This window comes from Primulina eburnea, chromosome 9, assembly GCF_022965805.1.
Source record: "Primulina eburnea isolate SZY01 chromosome 9, ASM2296580v1, whole genome shotgun sequence".
Lineage (NCBI taxonomy): Eukaryota > Viridiplantae > Streptophyta > Magnoliopsida > Lamiales > Gesneriaceae > Primulina > Primulina eburnea.
The window spans coordinates 29811276-29832410 of NC_133109.1; the positions used below are offsets into that span (position 1 = coordinate 29811276).

Genomic DNA, 21135 nt, shown 5'->3' on the forward strand with positions numbered 1-21135 from the left:
TTCTTATAACTACTTTTTCCAAAATAAGATATAAATTTCTCACGCAACTTCTTTCGAAAAATATTGAAGGAATTAAATGATAAATGATATTGAGAGAGTTCAATTCAACAATTGAATGCACGATAAATTCTTGGGAACACGGAGAATATGTTAATCATAATTTTTTCATATTTATATGGTTGTGTTTCTGGAGATGAAATGCGGATTCCTTAAGTCTTTTTTTATAGAGGAAATTGTTGGGAAAGATAGCCAAATAACTTTTCTTACAGCGGAGGGGTCGATTCTTTTCTCTTTAACGGTAATATCGGATCAAAATATTTTCACGATATCAACAATGATAATAATTATGAAGAAAAAGACACAAGGGTTTTTTACATAGAAAATCCAAATTAGGAAAAAACCACGAGACGGAAGTCCAACAAAAAAATCTCCACTATATTAATAATGGGTACAAATCGTTCCTACAACAATAGGAGATAACAACAACTCTCCCTAGAACAACTTAGAGGAGACCAAGAACTTCAAGAATAATTATTCTTGAATGACATACTCAATCTCGCTTTCAAAGTGTAACTCACATAACTCTAATCACATAGAAAATTCTTTCTGATGTGGAAGATCGGACATTTTCGCAACCACAGAGCATACTAAAATTTATCTAAATGAATATGCTATACAATACTCAATTGCTTGTGTTTTTGCTTGTTTTGAGATGGATGAATGAATGCAGATGCATGGCTATTTATAGTAAAAATTTTGGGTTTGGTGAAGTGTGAATGATGGATGTATTTTCAAAGTTTGGTAGCTTAACTTTGAACCAAATTTTGAAAAACGGTTTGAATACAAATTATGCTTGAATTTCAACAGAAACAAGGTAAAATTTAGATAAAAGATATGGAAAAAAGATGCAGCCACATGAATGTGATGTATTTATCAGTTCGTCATGTTAATTCAGACATGAATTATGAGGAAGGAAATTGGATTTTACGATGTCAAGATTCATAAAGTGTTTAGAAGAACAAATGAGATGTATGACAGAAAATGTTAGCAAGATCATGACAACCACAGTAAGGAGATAAAATTAAATTTTGCTCAGAAATATGTCTAATAAATAAATATGAAGAGTTAAATGTTTCAAAGATTTTATTGAATAATGTGGATAGCTCGACGACAAAATAGAAGAAAATGATACATTGTTTAATAAAGAAAAAATTGCAATATGTACAAAAAATAGGGAAGATGAATACAAAGAAATAATAAAAATATATTGGATTTTACAACCCACCCAACCAATATTTACCCCAATTATAGTTAGTTCATTTGAAACTTAAAAACCGAAAATCAAAATTATGAGCTCTCCCCATTTTGCCATTTTCTTCCGTCGATCCCAAAATATTTGACCCATCATCACAGTCAAGTCTTCACCAATGCGTCGTCACCGTCGCCGTCGCCGCCAGAGTTCTTAGCCGGTGAAGGTAACAAAATTTCTCTTTTTATTCCTTTATTTAAAATTAAATTTATCGTTTAAAATAAAATTTATCGTTCAAACAAACACGTTCATCCTATCATGAGTAGGGAGCATAATTCGGTTAAAACCTAAAATATCGATCGAACATAAAATTTCGGTTTAAACGTGAGATTTTGATACGAATATATCTAACACTACACTAAAATAAAATGTGAGAAATTGTTATGTAAATGGAGAAATATCGAATGAATTAACGGTAATTTGAAGAAAAATGCATCTGCCAATGATTTATTTAAGAATCAGTACCCATAAGTTTTTTTTTGTATTTTAGTACCTGACACAAGATCAACTTAGTTTTTACTACTTCTTTGAAGCATTTTTACTTTTTTACCCTTTTAACTAATAAAAAACTATTTAAATTCTTATTTTTGTTGGTCCTTCTCTTTCCACTCATAATTCCCAACTACATTTGGATGACATGTACACTGAAATAAAATAATTTTTTATTTAAAAAAAAATTTCACAACTAAGCATTGAACTTTTTGAAATACTTTGTTTTACTTGGAAATACTAAATTTCAATTTTAAAATACTTGATTTAGTAAATGACATACTCAGATTTGGTATTAAAATACTGAATATTTGAAAATGTAACGCAAGTTCACCAAGTGCTCGTATTTCCATCCAAGATCTATTTGGATGACATGTTCATTTCATTTAATTATTTTTTTTTATTTTAAAAACATAAATTCGCAACTAAGCATTGAACATTTTCAACTACTTAGTTTTACTTGCGAAATACCTAATTTCAGTTTTAAAATACTTGATTTGGTAAATGAGATACTCCGAATAGGTATTAAAATACTGGATATTCGAATATGCAATTCAAGTTCACCAAGTGCTCGTATTTCTATCCAAGATCCATTTGGATGACATGCTCATTTCATTTAATTATTTTTTATTTTTAAAAAAACAATTTCGCAATTACGCATTGAACTTTTTCAAGTACTTAGTTTTATTTGCGAAATATCTAATTTCAGTTTTAAAATACTTGATTTGGTAATTGAGATACTCATAAAAGTTAATAAAATACTATATATTCTAGTAGGCAATGTAAGTTTACCAAATGCTCTCATTTCCATCCAAGATGCATTTGGATGACATGTACATTTCATTTAAATATTTTTTTATTTAAAAAAAAAAAACAAATCCACAACTAAGCATTGAACTTTTTGAAGTACTTATTTTTACTTGCGAAATACCTAATTTCAATTTTAAAATACTTGATTTGGTAAATGAAATACTCAGAATGAATATTAAAATACTGAATATTCGAATATGCAATGTTAGTTCACCAAATGCTCGCATTTCCATTCAAGATGCATTTGGATGACATGTTCATTTCATTTAATTATTTTTTATTGTAAAAAAAAAAAAACAAATTCGTAACTAAGCATTGAATTTTTTCAAATACTTACTTTTACTTGCGAAATACCTAATTTCAATTTTAAAATACTTGATTTGATAAATGAGATACTCATAATGAGTATTAAAATACTGGATATTCGAATATGCAACGTAAGTTCACCAAGTGTTGGTCTTTCCATGAAAGATGCATTTGGACGACATATCCTTCTCATGTGATATCTATTTTGTAAAAAAAATAAAAAAACAAATTCGTAACTAAGCATTGAATTTTTTCAAATACTTACTTTTATTTGCGAAATACCTAATTTCAATTTTAAAATACTTGATTTGATAAATGAGATACTCATAATGAGTATTAAAATACTGGATATTCGAACATGGAACGTAAGTTCATCAATTATTGGTCTTTCCTCGGAAGATGCATTTGGACGACATATCATTCTCATGTGATGTCTATTTTGTAAAAAAAAAAAAAATATCAAATTCCCAACTAAGCATGAAACTTTTAAAGTACTTAGTTTACTTGATAAATACCTAATTTCAGTTTCAAAATACTTGATTTCATAAATGAGATACTCAGAATAGGTAATAAAATACTGGATATTTCTAATATTCATCATGATGCAATTTCAATGCAATTGAAATTCTAACAAATACATTGTTCATTACTCCTCATGAAATAAAAATAACAATTTATTTCGGTATACAAAGAAAGAACTTACTTTTACTCCGGGACAAATATGCTACTATATTTTTGTTAAAAGTAAGTGCTTATTTTGATCTACAAACAAGCTTATTTTGATCTACAAACAACTTACTCTTACTCCACCATCAGTAATGAACTGTGTTCATTTCTTTAAGTGACATGAATAAGTATTATAATAAATCTTAGTTGGAAAAACCAATCATAACTGAATTTAAGTTGCATATTCAAATATCCAGTATTATATCACATATTATGAGTATCTCATTTACCAAATCAAGTATTTTAAAATCAAAATTAGGTATTTCGCAAGTAAATGTAAGTACTTCAAAATGTTCAATTCTTAGTGATCGAGCAAATCTTTCATTGTAAAATTCTTAGTAAAAATTAATAATATTCAAGCTCCAAAAATAATCGCAAGTGTACGATATCAAGTAATAATATATAGTGTACAAGAGTATGATTATCGTTCCTTTAAGGACTGTATTTCTCAATTATTATTTTCATTTATTCAATTTTTAGCAGCGATACTTCAGATGATTGTTTACTACTACAATTATTAAATAAAAACTCAATGAAATGGTTCAAGGATTAAATGATGAAATAAATAAGCTAGAATGATTGATTAAAGTTCAATGAGAAATGAATTTGTTGAGAATCTTGGTTCACCTACCTCTCCCTAATCTACTTAATTTGTTCGACAATGATCTATTCTTTCGAAGAGATTTCCTATCCAATTGAACATTCCCTCTCAAGCTATGTCAAACTAATTCAAATCAATGAAGTAACTAAATCTCTTTAATTATTTATCAAGGGTGAATTGCATGTCGTTTTATTTCGACCTACTGGACTATTACTATCGACGGGTATCCGACTTCATATTTCTATGTAAATTGTAAATCCACGGATTATGCTACTCGTTCCTATCAGAGGCTATTCTCTCGAAGAACATTGACTGGAAATCTTCAAATATTCTCTTCAAGCCTATTATTCTCTTTCAAAGCTTTGTAGCTGCTGAAAAGTCCTTTAACATGTCATCCAAATGCATCTTAGAAGGAAATTCGAGCACTTGGTGAACTTACGTTGTATATTCGAATATCCAGTGTTTTAATACTCATTATGAGTATCTCATTTACCAAAACAAGTATTTTGAAACTGAAATTAGGTATTTCACAAGTAAAACTCAAATTAGGTATTTCACAAGTAAAACTAAGTACTTGAAAAAGTTCAATGCTTAGTTGCAAATTTGTTTTTTTACAATAAAAAAACAATTAAATTAAATGAATATGCCATCCAAAATATAGCTTGGATAGAAATACGAGCACTTGGTAAACTTACATTGCATATTCGAATATCTAGTATTTTAATACGCATTCTGAGTATCTCATTTACCAAATCAAGTATTTTAAAATTGAAATTAGTTATTTCGCAAATAAAAGTAAGTACTTTAAATGTTCTATACTTAGTTGCGATTTTTTTTAAATAAAGAAAATAATTAAATGAAATGAACATGTCATCCAAATGCATCTTGGATGGAAATACGAGCACTTGGTGAACTTACGTTGCATATTCGAATATCCAGTATTTAATACCTATTCTGAGTATCTCATTTGCCAAATCAAGTATTTTAAAATTGAAATTAGGTATTTCGCAAGTAAAACTAAGTACTTGAAAAGTTCAATCCTTAGTTACAAATTTGTTTTTTAACAATTAAAAAATAATTAAATGAAATGAACATATCATCCAAATGAATCTTGGATGAAAATGCGAGCATTTGGTGAACTTACATTGCATATTTTAATATCCAGTATTTTAATACTCATTCTGAGTATTTCATTTACCAAATCAAGTATTTTAATATTGAAATTAAATATTTCGCAAGTAAAACTAAGTACTTGAAAAAGTTCAATGCTTAGTTGCAAATTTGTTTTTTAAATAAAAAAAATATTTAAATAAAATGTACATGTCATCCAAATGCATCTTGAATGAACATGCAAGCACTTTGTGAACTTACATTGCCTACTAAAATATCCAGTATTTTATTAACTTTTATGGGTATCTCAATTATCAAATCAAGTATTTTAAAATTGAAATTATGTATTTCGCAAATAAAAGTAAATACTTCTGAATGTTCAATGCTTAGTTGCGAATTTGTTTTTGTTTTTTAAATAAAGAAAATAATTAAATGAAATGAACATGTAATCCAAATGCATATTGGATGGAAATGCGAGCATTTGGTGAACTTACGTTGCATATTTGAATATCTAGTATTTTAATACACATTCTGAGTATCTCATTTACCAAATCAAGTATTTTAAAACTGAAATTAGATATTTCGCAAGTAAAACTAAGTACTTGAAAAACTTCAATGCTTAGTTGCAATTTGTTTTTTAACAGTAAAAAAATAATTAAATGAAATGAACGTGTCATCCAAATGCATCTTGGATGGAAATGAGAGCATTTGGTTAACTTGCGTTGTATATTCGAATATCCAGTATTTTAATACACATTCTGAGTATTTAATTTACTAAATCAAGTATTTTAAAATTTAAATTAAGTATTTCGTAAGTAAAACTAAGTATTTCAAAAAGTTCAATTCTTAGTTGTGGATTTTTTTTTTAAATAAAAAATATTTAAATTAAATATCCATATCATCCAAATGCATCGGTGATGAGTGGAAAGAGAAGATAACAAACAAAAATATGTATTTATATAATTTTTTATTAATTATAAGGGTAAAAAAGGTAAAAATGCATGAAACATGTATTAGAAACTAAGTTTGTCTTTTGTCAGGTATTAAAATAGAAAAAAAACCTGATAGATACTGAATCTTAAGTAAATCGTATGCAGATGTATTTTTCTTCAAATAATAGTAAATTAGATAATATCACAAAAAAATTTGTGAATAAAATATTGACACGTGTCAAAATCCACATGCGTCGAATATAACTTATTTATTAAATGTTATGTCATAAAAGGAAAATAGAAAAGCTTCGAGAACTCGGAACGGAAAGGGGCCGCGACCGTGATTGACCGTAGTCATCGGAGTCGGCACGGCGGCGGCGCCTTCGATGGAGAGCATGGTGGCTACCAAATCACAGGAAGAGCAGTGGATGGTACAGGATCAAGTTTTTCGGATTTACAATCTCATCTGCAACCTTCCGCCCCACGCTCAATCAGTAAAGTTAGCTCCCTGCTACTCTCTGCGGTCCACTTTAGGGTTTATTTTACCTCAACAGCGTAATGATCATGCTTGTTTCTCGAAATTTCCTTACTTTTTAGTTTTCTGATTTTGTTTCTTCGTTTTGACATGCGAAATCAACAGCTTTGAGATTCGACGCGACAATCATGTTGAGTATCTCACCAAAAGCCTCAAACAACTTGGTCCCAATTTTGCAGTTTTGGATGCCAAGTACTCACCCTCTCTCTTTTCCCTCTGACTTCTCAATCTCTCACTCTCGTCTCGTCATGTTATGAGTTTGCGCACCCAGCAGGGTTAGGGGGTGGTAACCCACGAAAGGAAATCAATTTTGCTACCGTAATCTTGCTAAAAATGCTAAATTGGTCCCTTTATTGAGTTTATGGGTCCGCCCCTTTAGTGTTGTGTGTGTGTTTGGCTGAAATGGTATTCCGCTCTCACTTATATACTAAGTTTACTATCAAGAGTGTTGTCAAGCGAGGACCAATTAGTTAAGTTAAAATTACTCCTCGTTTTGACTCTGGATATTGTTGATGGGTAACTTGCTCTTGGGAGCATTTTGATTAATTTAGTTCCCAATCCGAACTGGAGTTTCTGAACCATGTTTCTGTTGCTTATTACTAGTCGGCCTTGGCTATGCTATTGGATCATTCACTCGATTGCTTTAATGGGCGATGGCGTTGATGACAAACTGGAAAATGATGTTGTTGAATTTCTCAACCGTTGCCAGGTTCTGGTTTTGTTTAGTTTGTCGCTTTATTCTGTCACATTGACCTTGTTATGATATATGCATGCTGGTTATGATGAGATTTAGCCACAGATTTGTAATAGTCACTTGCCTATTTCTGGGGCTACCAACTTTTCTCATAATGTGTTATTTTGTGATTCTATGCCGAAATATTCTAAATTTCTCAAGTACAATGTGGAAGAATGAATTTAGTGGAAATTCTATTGAAGGATTCCTGCTGTTATACAGAAATAATAAGTGGTCAAGTGTTGATTTTCATCATGCAATGGAGAAGAAAAATGAATGAAAAGTAGCATTGATAGACGACATCCCACTCAAATGAAGCATTTCTTTCTTCCACAGTACATTGAGTTTTTTTTCCTCTGGGTATGTGGCTTGAGTGTCGTATAGAGAAAGCCATCAATGATAAAGCAATAAAATATCATTTAAATATAGATGATGATATAATAAGGGACATAACATAATGGCGTTGGAGCATCCATATAGCAACCCCATTAAATGGGATAATGATTTCTCCTTGTTGTATGGGTCTAAATGTCGAATTCTGTGTTTTCTCTGTTTCTATCTACTTTCTGATTATGCTTCTTGGATTTCCTGGATGATGATTTCACTGAATTGCTTTTTTTCCGTTTCATCTGTTATTAATGATAGGATCTTAACGGTGGATATGGTGGCGGCCCAGGTCAGGTATAATTATTCTTTGAAGCTTCAGATATAATTTTGTGCATCTCATATTCATAGTTTAAATGATATTAGATTTACACTGATTTGACGTTCTTATTTTTTTAGAATAATTCGCCTACCTTATTTTCCTCTCAATGTCTGTGGAAATAAATTTTTAACTTGCTGTATGCACGAGTGGTTATATATTGAGAACAATGGTATTTACGAAAGATCCATGCACTCGAAATATGGTTTTTGGGTGTCCTAAACTATCCAAGCAACGCAAGCTGTGAAAATGTTGTGCTTCAAACAAAATTTTGTTCTCTTTTTCTGTGGCAAACACAGTTTACTCTATATAATAAACATTAGCCTTTCTGTTATTGTAATTATGGTAACTAATTAAGGCTTATATTTATTTGATGTAAACATTTTTCTGTTGAATTGTCTCTTATGTCAGATGCCTCATTTGGCAACAACTTATGCTGCAGTCAATACGCTTATTACTGTGGGTGGTGACATATCTTTGTCATCAATAAATAGGTGATCAAATTATATTTTTTGTAAAGTTTATTTTACTTATTTTTAATTTGTAATCGATTTTTACCTCAATACGATTTTTTATTTCAGAAAAAATATTTACGAATTTTTTCTGCGAATGAAAGACAAAAGTGGTGGCTTTAGGTATGACACAATATCCATGATGTATCATTTGATAATAGTTTCTTTAATTTGATATCAGAATCTCCAGATCTTGAAAAGTTTTGTACTATAATGTGTGTCTGTGTATTGCTTGGAATTTTCCTTTTTTGTACTTCAGTTTCTCTAGAGTGATTCGTTATCTGTAAGTTTCAGCTCCTTCCTGTTTAATATCTTCAGGATGCATGATGGTGGAGAAATAGATGTTCGTGCTTGCTACACTGCTATATCTGTAAGTTTGAGAGTTCAACATGCCTGTGGTCAAAGCATTGGGTATCAGTAACCGGGATGCTCAAAATATAGTAAAGTACATAGTGTGTACTATAAAATCAGAATGTCAATAGAAGCCGCATGCTCATGTCCATTAATATGAATTATATCAATTATAATGCCGCCATTCAGAGAAAGAAGATTTTTCTTAATCACTTCTTTATTTGTGTGGTCAACTTCAATATTTTCTTTCACTTAGGTGGCCAGTGTTCTTAACATTTTGGATGATAGGCTGATTGAAAATGTCGGAGATTACATCTCAAGGTTTCACTTCGACTATTTATTTAACCTTACTATGTACTCATTTCTGAGGCTAAACACATTGTTAACTCAGTTGTCAGACTTATGAAGGTGGAATTGCAGGTGAACCGGGTTCAGAAGCTCATGGTGGGTGAGTATGACTGCATAATGAACTACTTGATTTTGTCCACTTCCAGCTGATAGAAATGAAATATTTCATTCTTTTATGTTCCTGTTTATCTGATGAAGCCAACTTGTTTGGTCTTGTTATTTAAGGTATACTTTCTGTGGTTTAGCTGCAATGGTTCTGATTGGTGATATTCATCGTTTAAACTTGCCTAGTTTAATTGTAAGTACCTTGACTATTTACAAGATGATGATATCATATCACTCGGCTTCTTCATCTTCAGCTTAGTTAATACCAATATGATTCCTTCTTCATCGATTTATGTTCCAGAACTGGGTGGTATTCAAGCAAGGGGTGGAATGTGGATTTCAAGGCAGAACAAATAAATTAGTTGACGGATGCTATTCGTTTTGGCAGGTAAACGACAATCCGGAGTTTCCTATATTGAGTCAGCCCACTTTCGAATTTTATCTATGGTTATTTAGCAATTTGTACCACACATGGTCTGCAACCAGGGAGGAACAGCTGCAATAATTCAGCGGTTACATTTGATCGTGAACGGACAGATGGGCTTACCTCATGTCTTCAATCATGGCAGCAGTGCAGAGACTGGCAAATGTTCTACAGATTCCGATTTTGCTGACAGGGAACAAGTTTCTGAAGGGGCTTCCTCCCCTGTAAATGATGTTTGCAGGCTTGAGCAAAAAGGTATGCAAAACCTTGCGGAGTGCAGACTATATTTTGTATGTGTGTTTTTTCTTGTTTGTTGGGTTTTATCTTAGTAATTGTTTCATTTGTTACGCTTTTATTCCCTTAGGTGCAGGAATATCTAATGCTTCTCATCCAATGGAGTTGAATAAGAATGGTGATAATTTTATCCGAGGACATATATGCATGAGACCTCTTTTCAACAGCATGGCGTTGCAGCAGTATATTCTTCTTTGCTCCCAGGTATTATTCAATCATGATTGCATGCATAAGTTGCTTGATATGACACTGCTGCTCACTATATCAGCTGGATAAACTGATTATTGTTGAATAAATTAAACCCCCTGAATTTTCTCCCGGTGAATGAACAAATGCTTGAATATAGACCATAAAAGCCAAAAAAAATGTTAATGCTACAAGTGTGGTGCACATTGTTGATCTGATCGAGCATTTAAAATCTAACTGTCACCATATATATCGCGATTGTCAGAAGAGAGAGAATGTCATTACTTTTGTTGATACATGTAATGGAAATCTTTGGTTTGTGCGAAATTTGCAGTTATGATCATGCGGAAATATTTTTCTCCTTGTTGTCATTCTATATTTTCAGTGTCATTACTATTGTGATATGGTACCGATAAAAATTCAAATTTCATTCATCCATGTTATTTTGCTAATCACTCCCCGTGACCCATCACGCCGCCCTGATGAAATCTTGGATCTGCCCCTGGGGACACCATACCCTATATGTTATGAGCTGTGATCTCTGATACAATGAGGTCAATGCAGGAGGAGGCGGGTTTCAGAGACAAACCGGGGAAACATAGAGATCATTATCATACATGCTATGTTCTAAGCGGATTATCCATCTGCCACTATATTGGAATACAAAATGCAGACTCTCCACCTCTTCCAAGGGATATTTTAGGACCTTATTCCAATCTATTGGAACCTGTTCACCCTCTGTATAACATAGTGCTAGATAAATACTATGAAGCACACGAGTTCTTTGTGAGATCACAAATATAAGGATTTAGGTTTATCATCCTCTGCTTTCTTCAGTTCTGTTCAGTATTAGATTGACATGGTAGTCAATAAAAATGTATCAATGAGTGCAACAGTTCGAAGTGGAAAGCCGTCCCAGATATTAAACATAAATGAGGCGTAGTTCTCATTTAGTCTTTTTGTTTTGAATTGAATTTTTGACGAATTTTATTAAGATAATATATGCCATCAGCTTATCCAAACCTGCAAAGTGTGCACGAACTTTGACAAACGAATAATCTATTTCAACATAATCCTCCATGTGTTTTTGTGCAGCACTCTTGTTCGTAAAATGTAAGCTTCTATCGATCCCGTTAACTTCCAATAACGATTGATTAAACTACTAAATGTGCCTGCCAAGTGGTTTCTAAAAATAAAAATTTTCAAACCATTAATAGATAGCTTCATATTGATATATACACACACAGGGAATTGCATGGTTCTCAAGTGTGACCAGCAAAAGTTGTCATCCCGCCAACATCCAAAAGAGTTACCATGCACAAGATTAAACTTTACTGTTTAACTAACAATGAGTCTCGATATCTTGATTTACCCTTTACACTACCCATCTTTCCTGAGTGTCGGATTGACAAATCCCCAGGCGATTCATTCCCGGACCCTCCCAATCCACTCCTTTGAATTCTGTCGTGGATCATAGGATTAAACTCAACCTGTAAAGTTCTGTACAATATATATGGTAACAGAGTAGAGACAACGACAAGAAGGGTTGCCAGCCAGTAGAATGGACTCGGGGCACAGGCTTCAACGAGAACTCGGAATGCAGTTGTAGATACTACAGGAGAAAGCGAACCATATATAACTAAAAAAATGTACCAAAAGGCAATGCTGCCCCAGATGAAGAAGTGTTGAATCCATGTAAAGTAGTTGATAGATAGGGCCATTTGACAGTTCACCGTCCAAACCACACATGTATACATAAGAACTCCAAGAACTTCAAAATCAACAACACTGCCATCTCTACGAAAGGCTTGATGTAGTATAGAGTTAGTTGTGAAGAAGAAAATGATCATGGAACTAATGATACCATTTAGCATCCAACCAAGTATGCGTGGCCAACTGAAGAGAATATCATGAACTCCCTCTTCGTATAATTGAGGATGCTGTCAAACATAGGAATGGATATGTATTGTTATCTTAATCTTAGTCACGGGGAAAAGATATTTTTTAGCGTTTAATTTAGCTTGTTTACCTTCAGACACAGTCGTGCGGAAACATCCTGGTCAAAAACACCAAGAGCAATCACAGGGAGTGAAGTGAAGAAAACGTTGTAGAATGACATGTACCAATCATTATAGGCAGGTTGACCGGAGAAGGAAGCCCGAGCCTCAAACCAGAATAGGGTGAACCCAAAGGCAATGTTCTTGTAAAAGAAGTAGCATATCTGTGTTTACCGCGGGAAGATGAGAATTACAAAAGTCGTCAGTGAAAACAATTGCTGATAATGTTTCTTGTCCTGTTTTCACTGGTAATGTTTCTTGTCCCACAGAATCGCAGGCATATTTTATTTGTGGTGGGTTATGCTTGTGATATTAGGACGAGTATACAAGAAATAAACACCCCCTAATTTTCATGAGTCCTCAATTCTAAGATCCACAGACATGACTAAAATCATGACGAGTAAATAAACAAGAAAATTTGTGTACCATCATAGATATTCGTCTGTAGCACCAGTGGCCATGAACCAACAACAGGCGTTCCAGGAAACAGAACTGCGCTACCGTAAAATCACTCGACATTGCAGCCTAAATTACAAATTTACATAAACATCAGACGAGTTTTTCCTTGCTTGTTTAATGGAAAAGTATATTCTCCTTACGTGAATACAATGCTAAAAATTGTTCTTCCAATCAGAGATTAAAAAAGTGGATGAGAAAGTAAAGTAGACCAGGAGACAGAAAGTTTGTTTTCAACTTCAGTCCTAAAAAAGTTAACTTAGTTCAGCACATTCTATTCTACTTCCTAAAGAAAACCAAGCGAACATGCACATATTACTTAATCCTTAACTTGAAACAAGAGGTAGGTCTAAACAATAAAAAATTATACAAGTTGATATTACACATTAACGCCATATGTGAAAGGGAACCAGACACGTCATTATTTAAACGCATATTCAGTATTATTTTTAACCGGTAAAACCTGCATGTATTGAACACACAAAACACTACATTAATTAGACAAAAACTTAAGCAGAATAGCAATTTATTAACTAGGATTACCAAATGGCAATGTTGACAATAAAAATAGATGCAGATATTACCTGCATTCCTTCAACGCCGCTGATGCCAACCCCAATATCAGCTTCTTGAAGCATGCCTACATCATTTGCCCCATCACCAATTGCTAGTGTTGTTTTACCCGTACCCTTTTTAACCAACCTTGTAACCTGAATATCTTCAAACAGTAGTGTTACTTTAATTTGCTGCAACCAGATCTACTATATTGAATGATATAAAAGGAAAAAAACATTAAAATAATTACAAATTAGTACAAGAAAGACACATACAAGGGCTTTCTGTTTAGGTGTGGAGCGACAGCATATAACAGATGCACAATGAACCGCTAGATCCAAAAATGCCCCCTCCAGATTCGAGCTGAGAGCAAAAGATAATGACTTTCCATCAATTATCAGACCAAAGGTAGTCGAACTGCCTCCCGAACATAGCTGAGATTTTCCTTTCCTAATTTGCTCTGTAATGCTTTCGCTCGAAGCCTAGGATAACCAGATCCATTAAAAGATGTAATATCAAAAACTGATAGCATGGAGTAAAAAAAAAACAACCACTACCTTCGTAGCTTCATTCTCGTCCCCTTGTTTTTCTAGATCACTAATTTCTGGGGAGTCTAAAGTGATCACAATCTGCTTCATGTCCTCTCTCAGCAAGCCACAAGCATATCTACAGGAAAGGTAGCAACAGGGTGCACACAATGCCCAATTATCATAGGTGAAGCAGTGAGAAAGGAGAAAGCAAACAATTCAAGTAATTGAGGTGGTCACTGACCCAATATTTATTGCTGTCTCCATCTTATCTCCTGTTATGACCCAAATCTTGATTCCTGCATTTGCCAGTTTCTCGATGCATTGTGGAACCTACATTGCATAGAAGAATAAGATCATTCATTAACAGTATTAATGAATTTTTATATCTCGGAAAATATAAGAGCCTCCACTTAATGCTAAATGAATTTCAACGCAAACCATGAAATTTACTCCACAATTTTTATTTTATTTTTTTAAAAAAAAGTATCCCATGTGGATTTGATATTGACCCCTTTTTGTAGCTTGTCCTCGACAGCAGTAGCTCCAAGGAGAATTAAGTCTCTTTCAATCTTATCAGTGGCTGCATCCACCAATGCACCTCTATCAGCATTTACAGATGCCTTGGCATCCAGAAACTCTTCTTCCCATGACCTAAACTCATCTTCACTAAGTTCACGGTATGCAACGACCTAGAGTTCGTAAACCTGCTTCAGCATATCTTTTGATATGTTCCCTTGTCTTAGCTTCAAAATCTTTTGCTTTTCTAGAGAGCCGTTCAAACATTGCACTGCATCAAAAATACCAGCGTAAATGCAAACATATAAAGATTATCGGCCCCGAATTCTAAACAAGACATGTTCGAAAGCATTGCTCTTAGAAGAAAAACCTGTCTGCACCCTTGGAGAGGAGCAGTAACTGATTTTCAGCATTCTTAACGATCACAGACATCCTTTTTCTGGCACTACTGAACTCTAAGACATGAAGAAGCTCATAGGACCTGGAAGTAACAGATAATGCAATTAAATTCGTGAAAAATGAAACAAGGAGGCACATTCAAACAAATTTATAAACAAATATAGTCAGAAAAGATGATATATATCTGTGTGTGTGCACGCTCTACCATTCCTGAATAAATTATATGTTGATCTTATCTTCAATTTCTAGGCTCAAGACCACATTGAGAAAAAAAAATGAAGAAAATCTAAGTTTCTTCACCCATTCTGAATCCCGAAAGAGACAAAATTAAGTAATTTGGCCAGAAGATGATTAAGCCAGTTTCCATGAACAACTGCCATACAAAAAAAGGGCAGGCCCTCATTTATCTTGACGGTCTGTAACACATGGTTAACGCCTCAGTTTCATGATTAATTTTGATTTTTAAGACTCAAGGGCACGTAAGTTGTAGACACAAATCCCAGGACACTAGGGACCCGCCGTACAGGGACGTCACAAATAAAAAAAAGTTGAATTTTCATGTATGATATAATTCTAGTATCTCCCCACTAATTGCGAGTCTTAGACCCCTATGACAGAATGAGTAATTTAGCCAGAATATGATAGAGTTAATTTCACAAGCAATTTCACTACAAAAACAGTAGTCAGTAGGTTCCTCGTTCATCTTGATGGTCAGAATGTAAAAATAGTTACTATCTTCATAATGATGCAAGAACTCTACGACTCGACAGCCACGGATCTCATAAAGACGCACCTGTCAGTTTTTCTGCCTTTTCCATAATCTAGTTCATGCAAAGAGATACTAGATTGGGTTCTTTCGAAGAACTCAAAGCCAAGCTCTCTAGCAGCAATAACAAAGGCAGCTTCATCTGGCGACTCAGCTTCGTAATCTATTTCACCAGTTTCTTGATTCACCTCGGGAATGGCTGTATGACAGAGTGCTAGCACTCTAAAGAACTTTTGTATCACATCTGCGTGAGGCTCATTAACCCATCCACCATTCATAATGCGGTCATCTTTGAAATTGAAACCTTTTATTGATTTTCCCAAATTTGTGACGTCATCAGTAGACATTTGAATATTGGAGGAAGAATTTGTGATGTCATGCTTTGCATCAACTTTTCTCTTAGCTAGGGCTCTTTCTACCTCTGTCACACCGAGGCCATATGCTGTGCCAGCTATTGAGCATTTAACAAAATCCATTGAGTTGCACGTCAAAGTACCCGTTTTATCAGAAAGGATAGTATCTACTTGTCCAAGTTCCTCATTCAAATTGGAAGTCCTTGCGTGCGCTAGGTTGTCGGTTTCTTCATAATACATATCTTGATCCTGATTTATAAATATGCCCTGTAAAACTTTTACCATCTCAATAGATACATACAGGGATATTGGTATAAGATATCCATACAACATAAGCCCGGTCAAGAAATGAAAAAAAGCAGCCAGTGGTGCTCGTTTTGGATCATAAAACACGGTGGTATTTTCTGGTTGGAGATACCATCTCTGCACTTTTCCATCATGAATGTCATTCTTGGTTGTGATTCCAAAAAAGAAAGATCCCATAAAAGATACTGAAACCAATAGACTAAAAAGGATGTACACTATCTTATCCATTTTTCTCTCAATCTTACTCCTCTTAGAAGGAGGATCTATAGCATTCTGCATGACTTTAGTGTCATGACCAGTAAACACAACCACACCGTACACGTACTCAGTATTTCGAAGTTTAGAATCTCGCACAAGAATCTGTTGCAGAGAAAGGGGATGCTGCAGACCATCATACCACATGGTTCCGATAAATGAATAAAGATCCTCATTTGGGTCCTCACACTTAATAATTGCCTTGAATGTTTTATAGTAGTCATCATCACGCAAGGAGGATGTAACATCAAGAGCATGCTTCACCTTGAGATTAGTCTCTCCATCTAAATTTGTTGTCTCGACATAACAAATCCCGTCCTCATAGCTTGATGAAATAAGAAGCAGATCTGCAGGGAAATATTCATCCTTGTACACCTTTACAAGATTGCCAACTCGTAAATTCTTCCATCTGGTATCTTGAAAAGTATTGCTTCTATCATAAGCTTTGACCTTGCGGTTATTGGCCTCTATATCCTAAAAAAATTATTCGCACTTACATAAATTGAAAATATATGGAGGGTGGAGAATGAAGCAGCAACCAGTACATCAAAATTTCTAATAAAACAAAATTGAGCCACAGAATTTTCATCATAAATCATCCACCAACAAAGGATTTTTTTAATGAATCCAAGCCTATAAAAGTGTGATAATGGGCACATGATGATCGAACGGTTTAGGATATCTTAACTTCATCAGTCACGGAAGCATTTGTTTACTGTGACATACAGAATATGAATTCTGATGAGCTGAAATGCATGGTTAAGAAGCTGCAATCCCGTGCATATAACTTACTCAATCGAACCTTGTCATCTTGACAGTTTTTTAGTTCAATGAATGCAGCTGATTTTCTATAAAAAGTAATGTCGATTAGGTTAAAATAATGTAACAACTTTTTTTAAGAGGAAATTATGGCCAGTAGACCTCCGGTGTGTTTTGTTTTTAAAAATAGCTCTCCCCCTGTGATAGGACCTTTTAAAAATGCCCCTTTTTATTTTTCAAATTGTTTGATATAAAGGCTGCTTCAGCATAAAAGAAATGCACACGAATATATAAACATTTTGAAAACTGTACAACCTGGAAAGGTGCATTCAACATGTGTATCACAACTTTATTACATATATTGAAATATAACAAATTTATGCAAGAGGAAGAAGCCTAGACAGATACCACCATGGGTAGATGTTAAGACCAATAATGGAAAAGAAATCAATTCGAGGAAGCACAAAATGTATTTCAAAACCCCGTACAAATCAAAAGTTAAAAACCATGAATCGTACAAGGTTCTCTTTATTATCTTTAAATATGTTGTTGCTAAGGAGTCACTTCTTGTAGGCTTCATGTGAAACCGACATGTCTTCATTTACCAATAACAGTGTAATAGACACCTACAGAAGGCATTAATCCAAGTATCCAATTTCTCAGGACACGTTCCTTGATCTTGTCTCGACTAGATTTCAGATGCTTCTAGTGGTTTATGATTCATGCATTCCCATAAATATATACTAAGAGACCTAAACATAATCACACATGAAAAAATAGATATTTAAGAAAGCACGCATGTGAAAAATCAAAAACCAAAACCTTCAACGTCCTCAGAACATAAAAAAAAAAGAATTAAAATGCACACCTGTTTCATACGCCTCCAATCTTCCAAGGCTTCTTTCGCCATTGTCACTCCAATTACCACGACCAAAGGTGCAAGAATACTTGTAGCACTGTAAGGTGCCAACGGACTAAAAGATACACAAGCTACAGCAAGAAAATATATATTTGCAACCCTCCTGAACTGCTCAAACAATGACTTGGGAATAAAATTAAAGGCGGTGTACTTTGTCGTAGAAACATAATTACTCCTGTACCTAAGCTGGAGCTGCTCTGGATTATCAGGATCATTACAATACACAACCCTGGAATAACCCTTTCCCCCAATTTGACTATGCTCGTCTCTAAACTTAGATTTGAGACATGAAAATGAGTAAAGCCTGCTAAAACGAATCCCTTTTCTACTACCACCAGCCATTTTCCTTAATTCACGCATATTTCACTTCCACCACCAAATCCTCAAAAACCCGAAACAAAAAAATCACTTCGTATCAATACAACAACAAGAAATGCCACAAAACTGCTAAGAAACCCACATTAACTACAGTAACAGCCAATCAGCAACAGCTCCACTGCCGATGCATGGCATATTCTAAGCATTCTGCCACTACCAAAAAGGAAAAAAAAATCCCATTACAGTCGGAGCTCTGGGAGAGAGATGAAGACAAACAAACAACAAATAAATGCAAACAAAGCTGAGCTGCGTAGAAAACCCACAGAACCCTATAACACAAGTTTTCTCCCACCAAATACTTTACTCTTTTAGCAAGCTCCAGAAATCTCTTGCTTCCGCCATTGGATCACGAACATATGCTACGAAATTCGCAAATAGATTCCGCGTTAAACGAGAAAGAAACAGCAATCCAATAGTGTGAAAACCCAAGTAGAAGTTAGAAGCATAGCTAGCTTCTACTTGAAGCCCTGGTTAGTTCAGCTACTTTTCAAGTACACAGACAGAAGCAATGGTGAGAGTAGATTCGTAGTTGGTTTAATTAATTAATCATACAAATCCACCTGCAACTTCTAGTCTCCTCCTATGGGAAAATACATTTTTTCTTATTTTATTTTAATAAAAAAATATTTTTTTTATATTTTATTACAAGTAGTTTGCTGGAAGATTATTGACTGTAATTTCTTATTGGGTTGTTCGAATATTAGAATAAAATTAAGATAATGTAGTCTGATGATTTTAGTGTATTTGAACACGTAAAAGGACACGACATGACATTATGACAATAACGTGAGTCATCTTATCTTATTGTAGAAATATTTTGGTCAAATTTCAGTGAAATAAAGAATTAAGAATTACGTTATAAATATCAAAATAATTATGGTGTAAACCATCTTAACTATTACATTTGATAAACTTTTTCATGAACTTCCTCCACGACACGTTTGCGCGCAATGTCTGTTGTTGTTGTGAATGTAAATCGATCGTTCTTACAACAAGTCAATCTTTCAGGTTATCAGCTGCATAAGTGTCCATCTGGTTAACAGAAGGAGGAATGATATTCCACAATCTCACACTGTGCGAGTGTCTCATACCCATAAAAATCATTACAAAGATGTGACTTTTCTCCGCATCCAATCTTCCCATAATGTGAAAAAACCTCTGAAAAATTCTCAATCTCAAGAGGAACTGAACGAACCTCATTCTTGGAGCATCATGGATTTAATTCTCTTGTATCTCAGGTGTATAAGCTTTGGTTTATTCAGAGGTACAATAACAATAGAGACCCCGCCCCATTAAGAAGAGAGAGGAGGCCTTCTTCGATGAAAAAAGAGAGGACTGAGAAGGAAACAAAATCAGAGCCAGGAGGAAAAAGTTGAAGAAACGAGGAAAACAAGCGCGGCAATTCAAGCAGAAAAATAGAGGAAAAGAAAAAATAGCCGCCTCCCCCTTTTATAATCTTGACTAAAACTTATTGAGACGGTTTCATAGGTCATATTTGTGATACGGATATCTTATTTAGGTCATCTATGAAAAAATATTACTTTTTATGCTAAGAGTGTTACTTTTTATTGTGAATATCGGTGTAGAGTTTAACGACGGTCCTCACGTGATACCCACTCATAATCTTTTGGGGTCATCCCATATAATTCGGTGGAGACATTCCGATTGGTTGGGGAAAAGAAAACGAAAATTCCAATTTAGTTCTGGAATTTTCTTGAGTGTATATTTTATTTTTGAGTAGGTCTCATGTGAGACCGTCTACGGATCACAATATGTGAGACGGGTCAACCTTACCATATTCACAATAAAAAGATAAATACTCTTAGACCCGTGAGACCGTCTCACATAAATTTTGCCTTATTTTTTTGTTACTTTCAAAGATTAGCTATCTTTGAATGAATTTATGTATTAAAATTGAGATCGAGATATGTGATTATAATATAATATCACAAAAATTCTTGAGAAACGGTCTCACGGATCAATTTCGTGGGTCGAATCTCTTATTTGGGTCATCTATGAAAAATTATAAATTTTTATGCAAAAAAAATTACTTTTCATTGCGAATATCGGTAGCGTTGATTCGTCTCACAAATCAAAATTAATGAGATCGTCAGAGATTTACTCATATAATGTAATAATTATTGCAGTGGATTTAGATTGAGATCGAGAGATAAATTCAAATGCATGTGTGATACTTGTAGATTATTTAATCAAAGGCTAGTGGTTTTCATAATATTTAATGTGATATTGTTTGTTAAATAAGTGAAAAAAAGATTTAATTCTCGCAATTCAATATTAAGTTTGATAAAACTCGAGAAAATATATTGAATAAATTGGAAGAACTCGTCACCTTAGTAATAGATGGAATTTCAATTAGAAATAATATGAGAATTTTAATAGATTGCAACGGTG

At 33.8% G+C, this 21135-nt stretch overlaps 2 protein-coding genes across 3 annotated transcripts; one reads left to right on the top strand and one right to left on the bottom strand.

Moving 5' to 3' along the window:
- Nucleotides 1-6576: 6576 nt before the first annotated feature.
- LOC140841541 (protein farnesyltransferase subunit beta) lies at nucleotides 6577-11439 on the top strand. Of its 2 annotated transcripts, none has more exons than XM_073209041.1 (14): nucleotides 6577-6782; nucleotides 6924-7010; nucleotides 7422-7527; nucleotides 8197-8232; nucleotides 8666-8748; nucleotides 8836-8889; nucleotides 9085-9136; nucleotides 9374-9438; nucleotides 9509-9565; nucleotides 9691-9763; nucleotides 9872-9958; nucleotides 10057-10249; nucleotides 10359-10492; nucleotides 11039-11439. In XM_073209041.1, the coding sequence occupies exons 1-14, from the start codon at nucleotides 6670-6672 to the stop codon at nucleotides 11276-11278; spliced, it is 1380 nt and encodes a 459-aa protein (XP_073065142.1). In that variant the 5' UTR covers nucleotides 6577-6669; the 3' UTR covers nucleotides 11279-11439. The 2 variants fall into 2 exon arrangements, with proteins under 2 accessions (XP_073065142.1, XP_073065143.1); XM_073209042.1 differs by having other exon boundaries at nucleotides 10365-10492.
- A 232-nt stretch (nucleotides 11440-11671) lies between these two features.
- On the bottom strand, nucleotides 11672-19298 carry LOC140841540 (probable phospholipid-transporting ATPase 8). The gene is given in 12 exon segments (XM_073209040.1): nucleotides 11672-12414; nucleotides 12504-12695; nucleotides 12958-13056; nucleotides 13572-13697; nucleotides 13818-14024; nucleotides 14100-14208; nucleotides 14314-14402; nucleotides 14582-14761; nucleotides 14763-14859; nucleotides 14959-15069; nucleotides 15781-17141; nucleotides 18295-19298. Coding segments are annotated over 12 exon segments (3591 nt in total). The 5' UTR covers nucleotides 18706-19298; the 3' UTR covers nucleotides 11672-11805.
- Nucleotides 19299-21135: the final 1837 nt, after the last annotated feature.

Coding starts and splice junctions, on each gene's coding strand:
- LOC140841541 (XM_073209041.1), top strand. CDS start 6,670: ATGGAGAGCATGGTGGCTACCAAATCACAGGAAGAGCAGTGGATGGTA. Junction 8,233..8,665: donor ATGGTGGCGGCCCAGGTCAG/GTATAATTATTC, acceptor CTCTTATGTCAG/ATGCCTCATTTGGCAACAAC. Junction 9,137..9,373: donor CTTGCTACACTGCTATATCT/GTAAGTTTGAGA, acceptor TCTTTCACTTAG/GTGGCCAGTGTTCTTAACAT.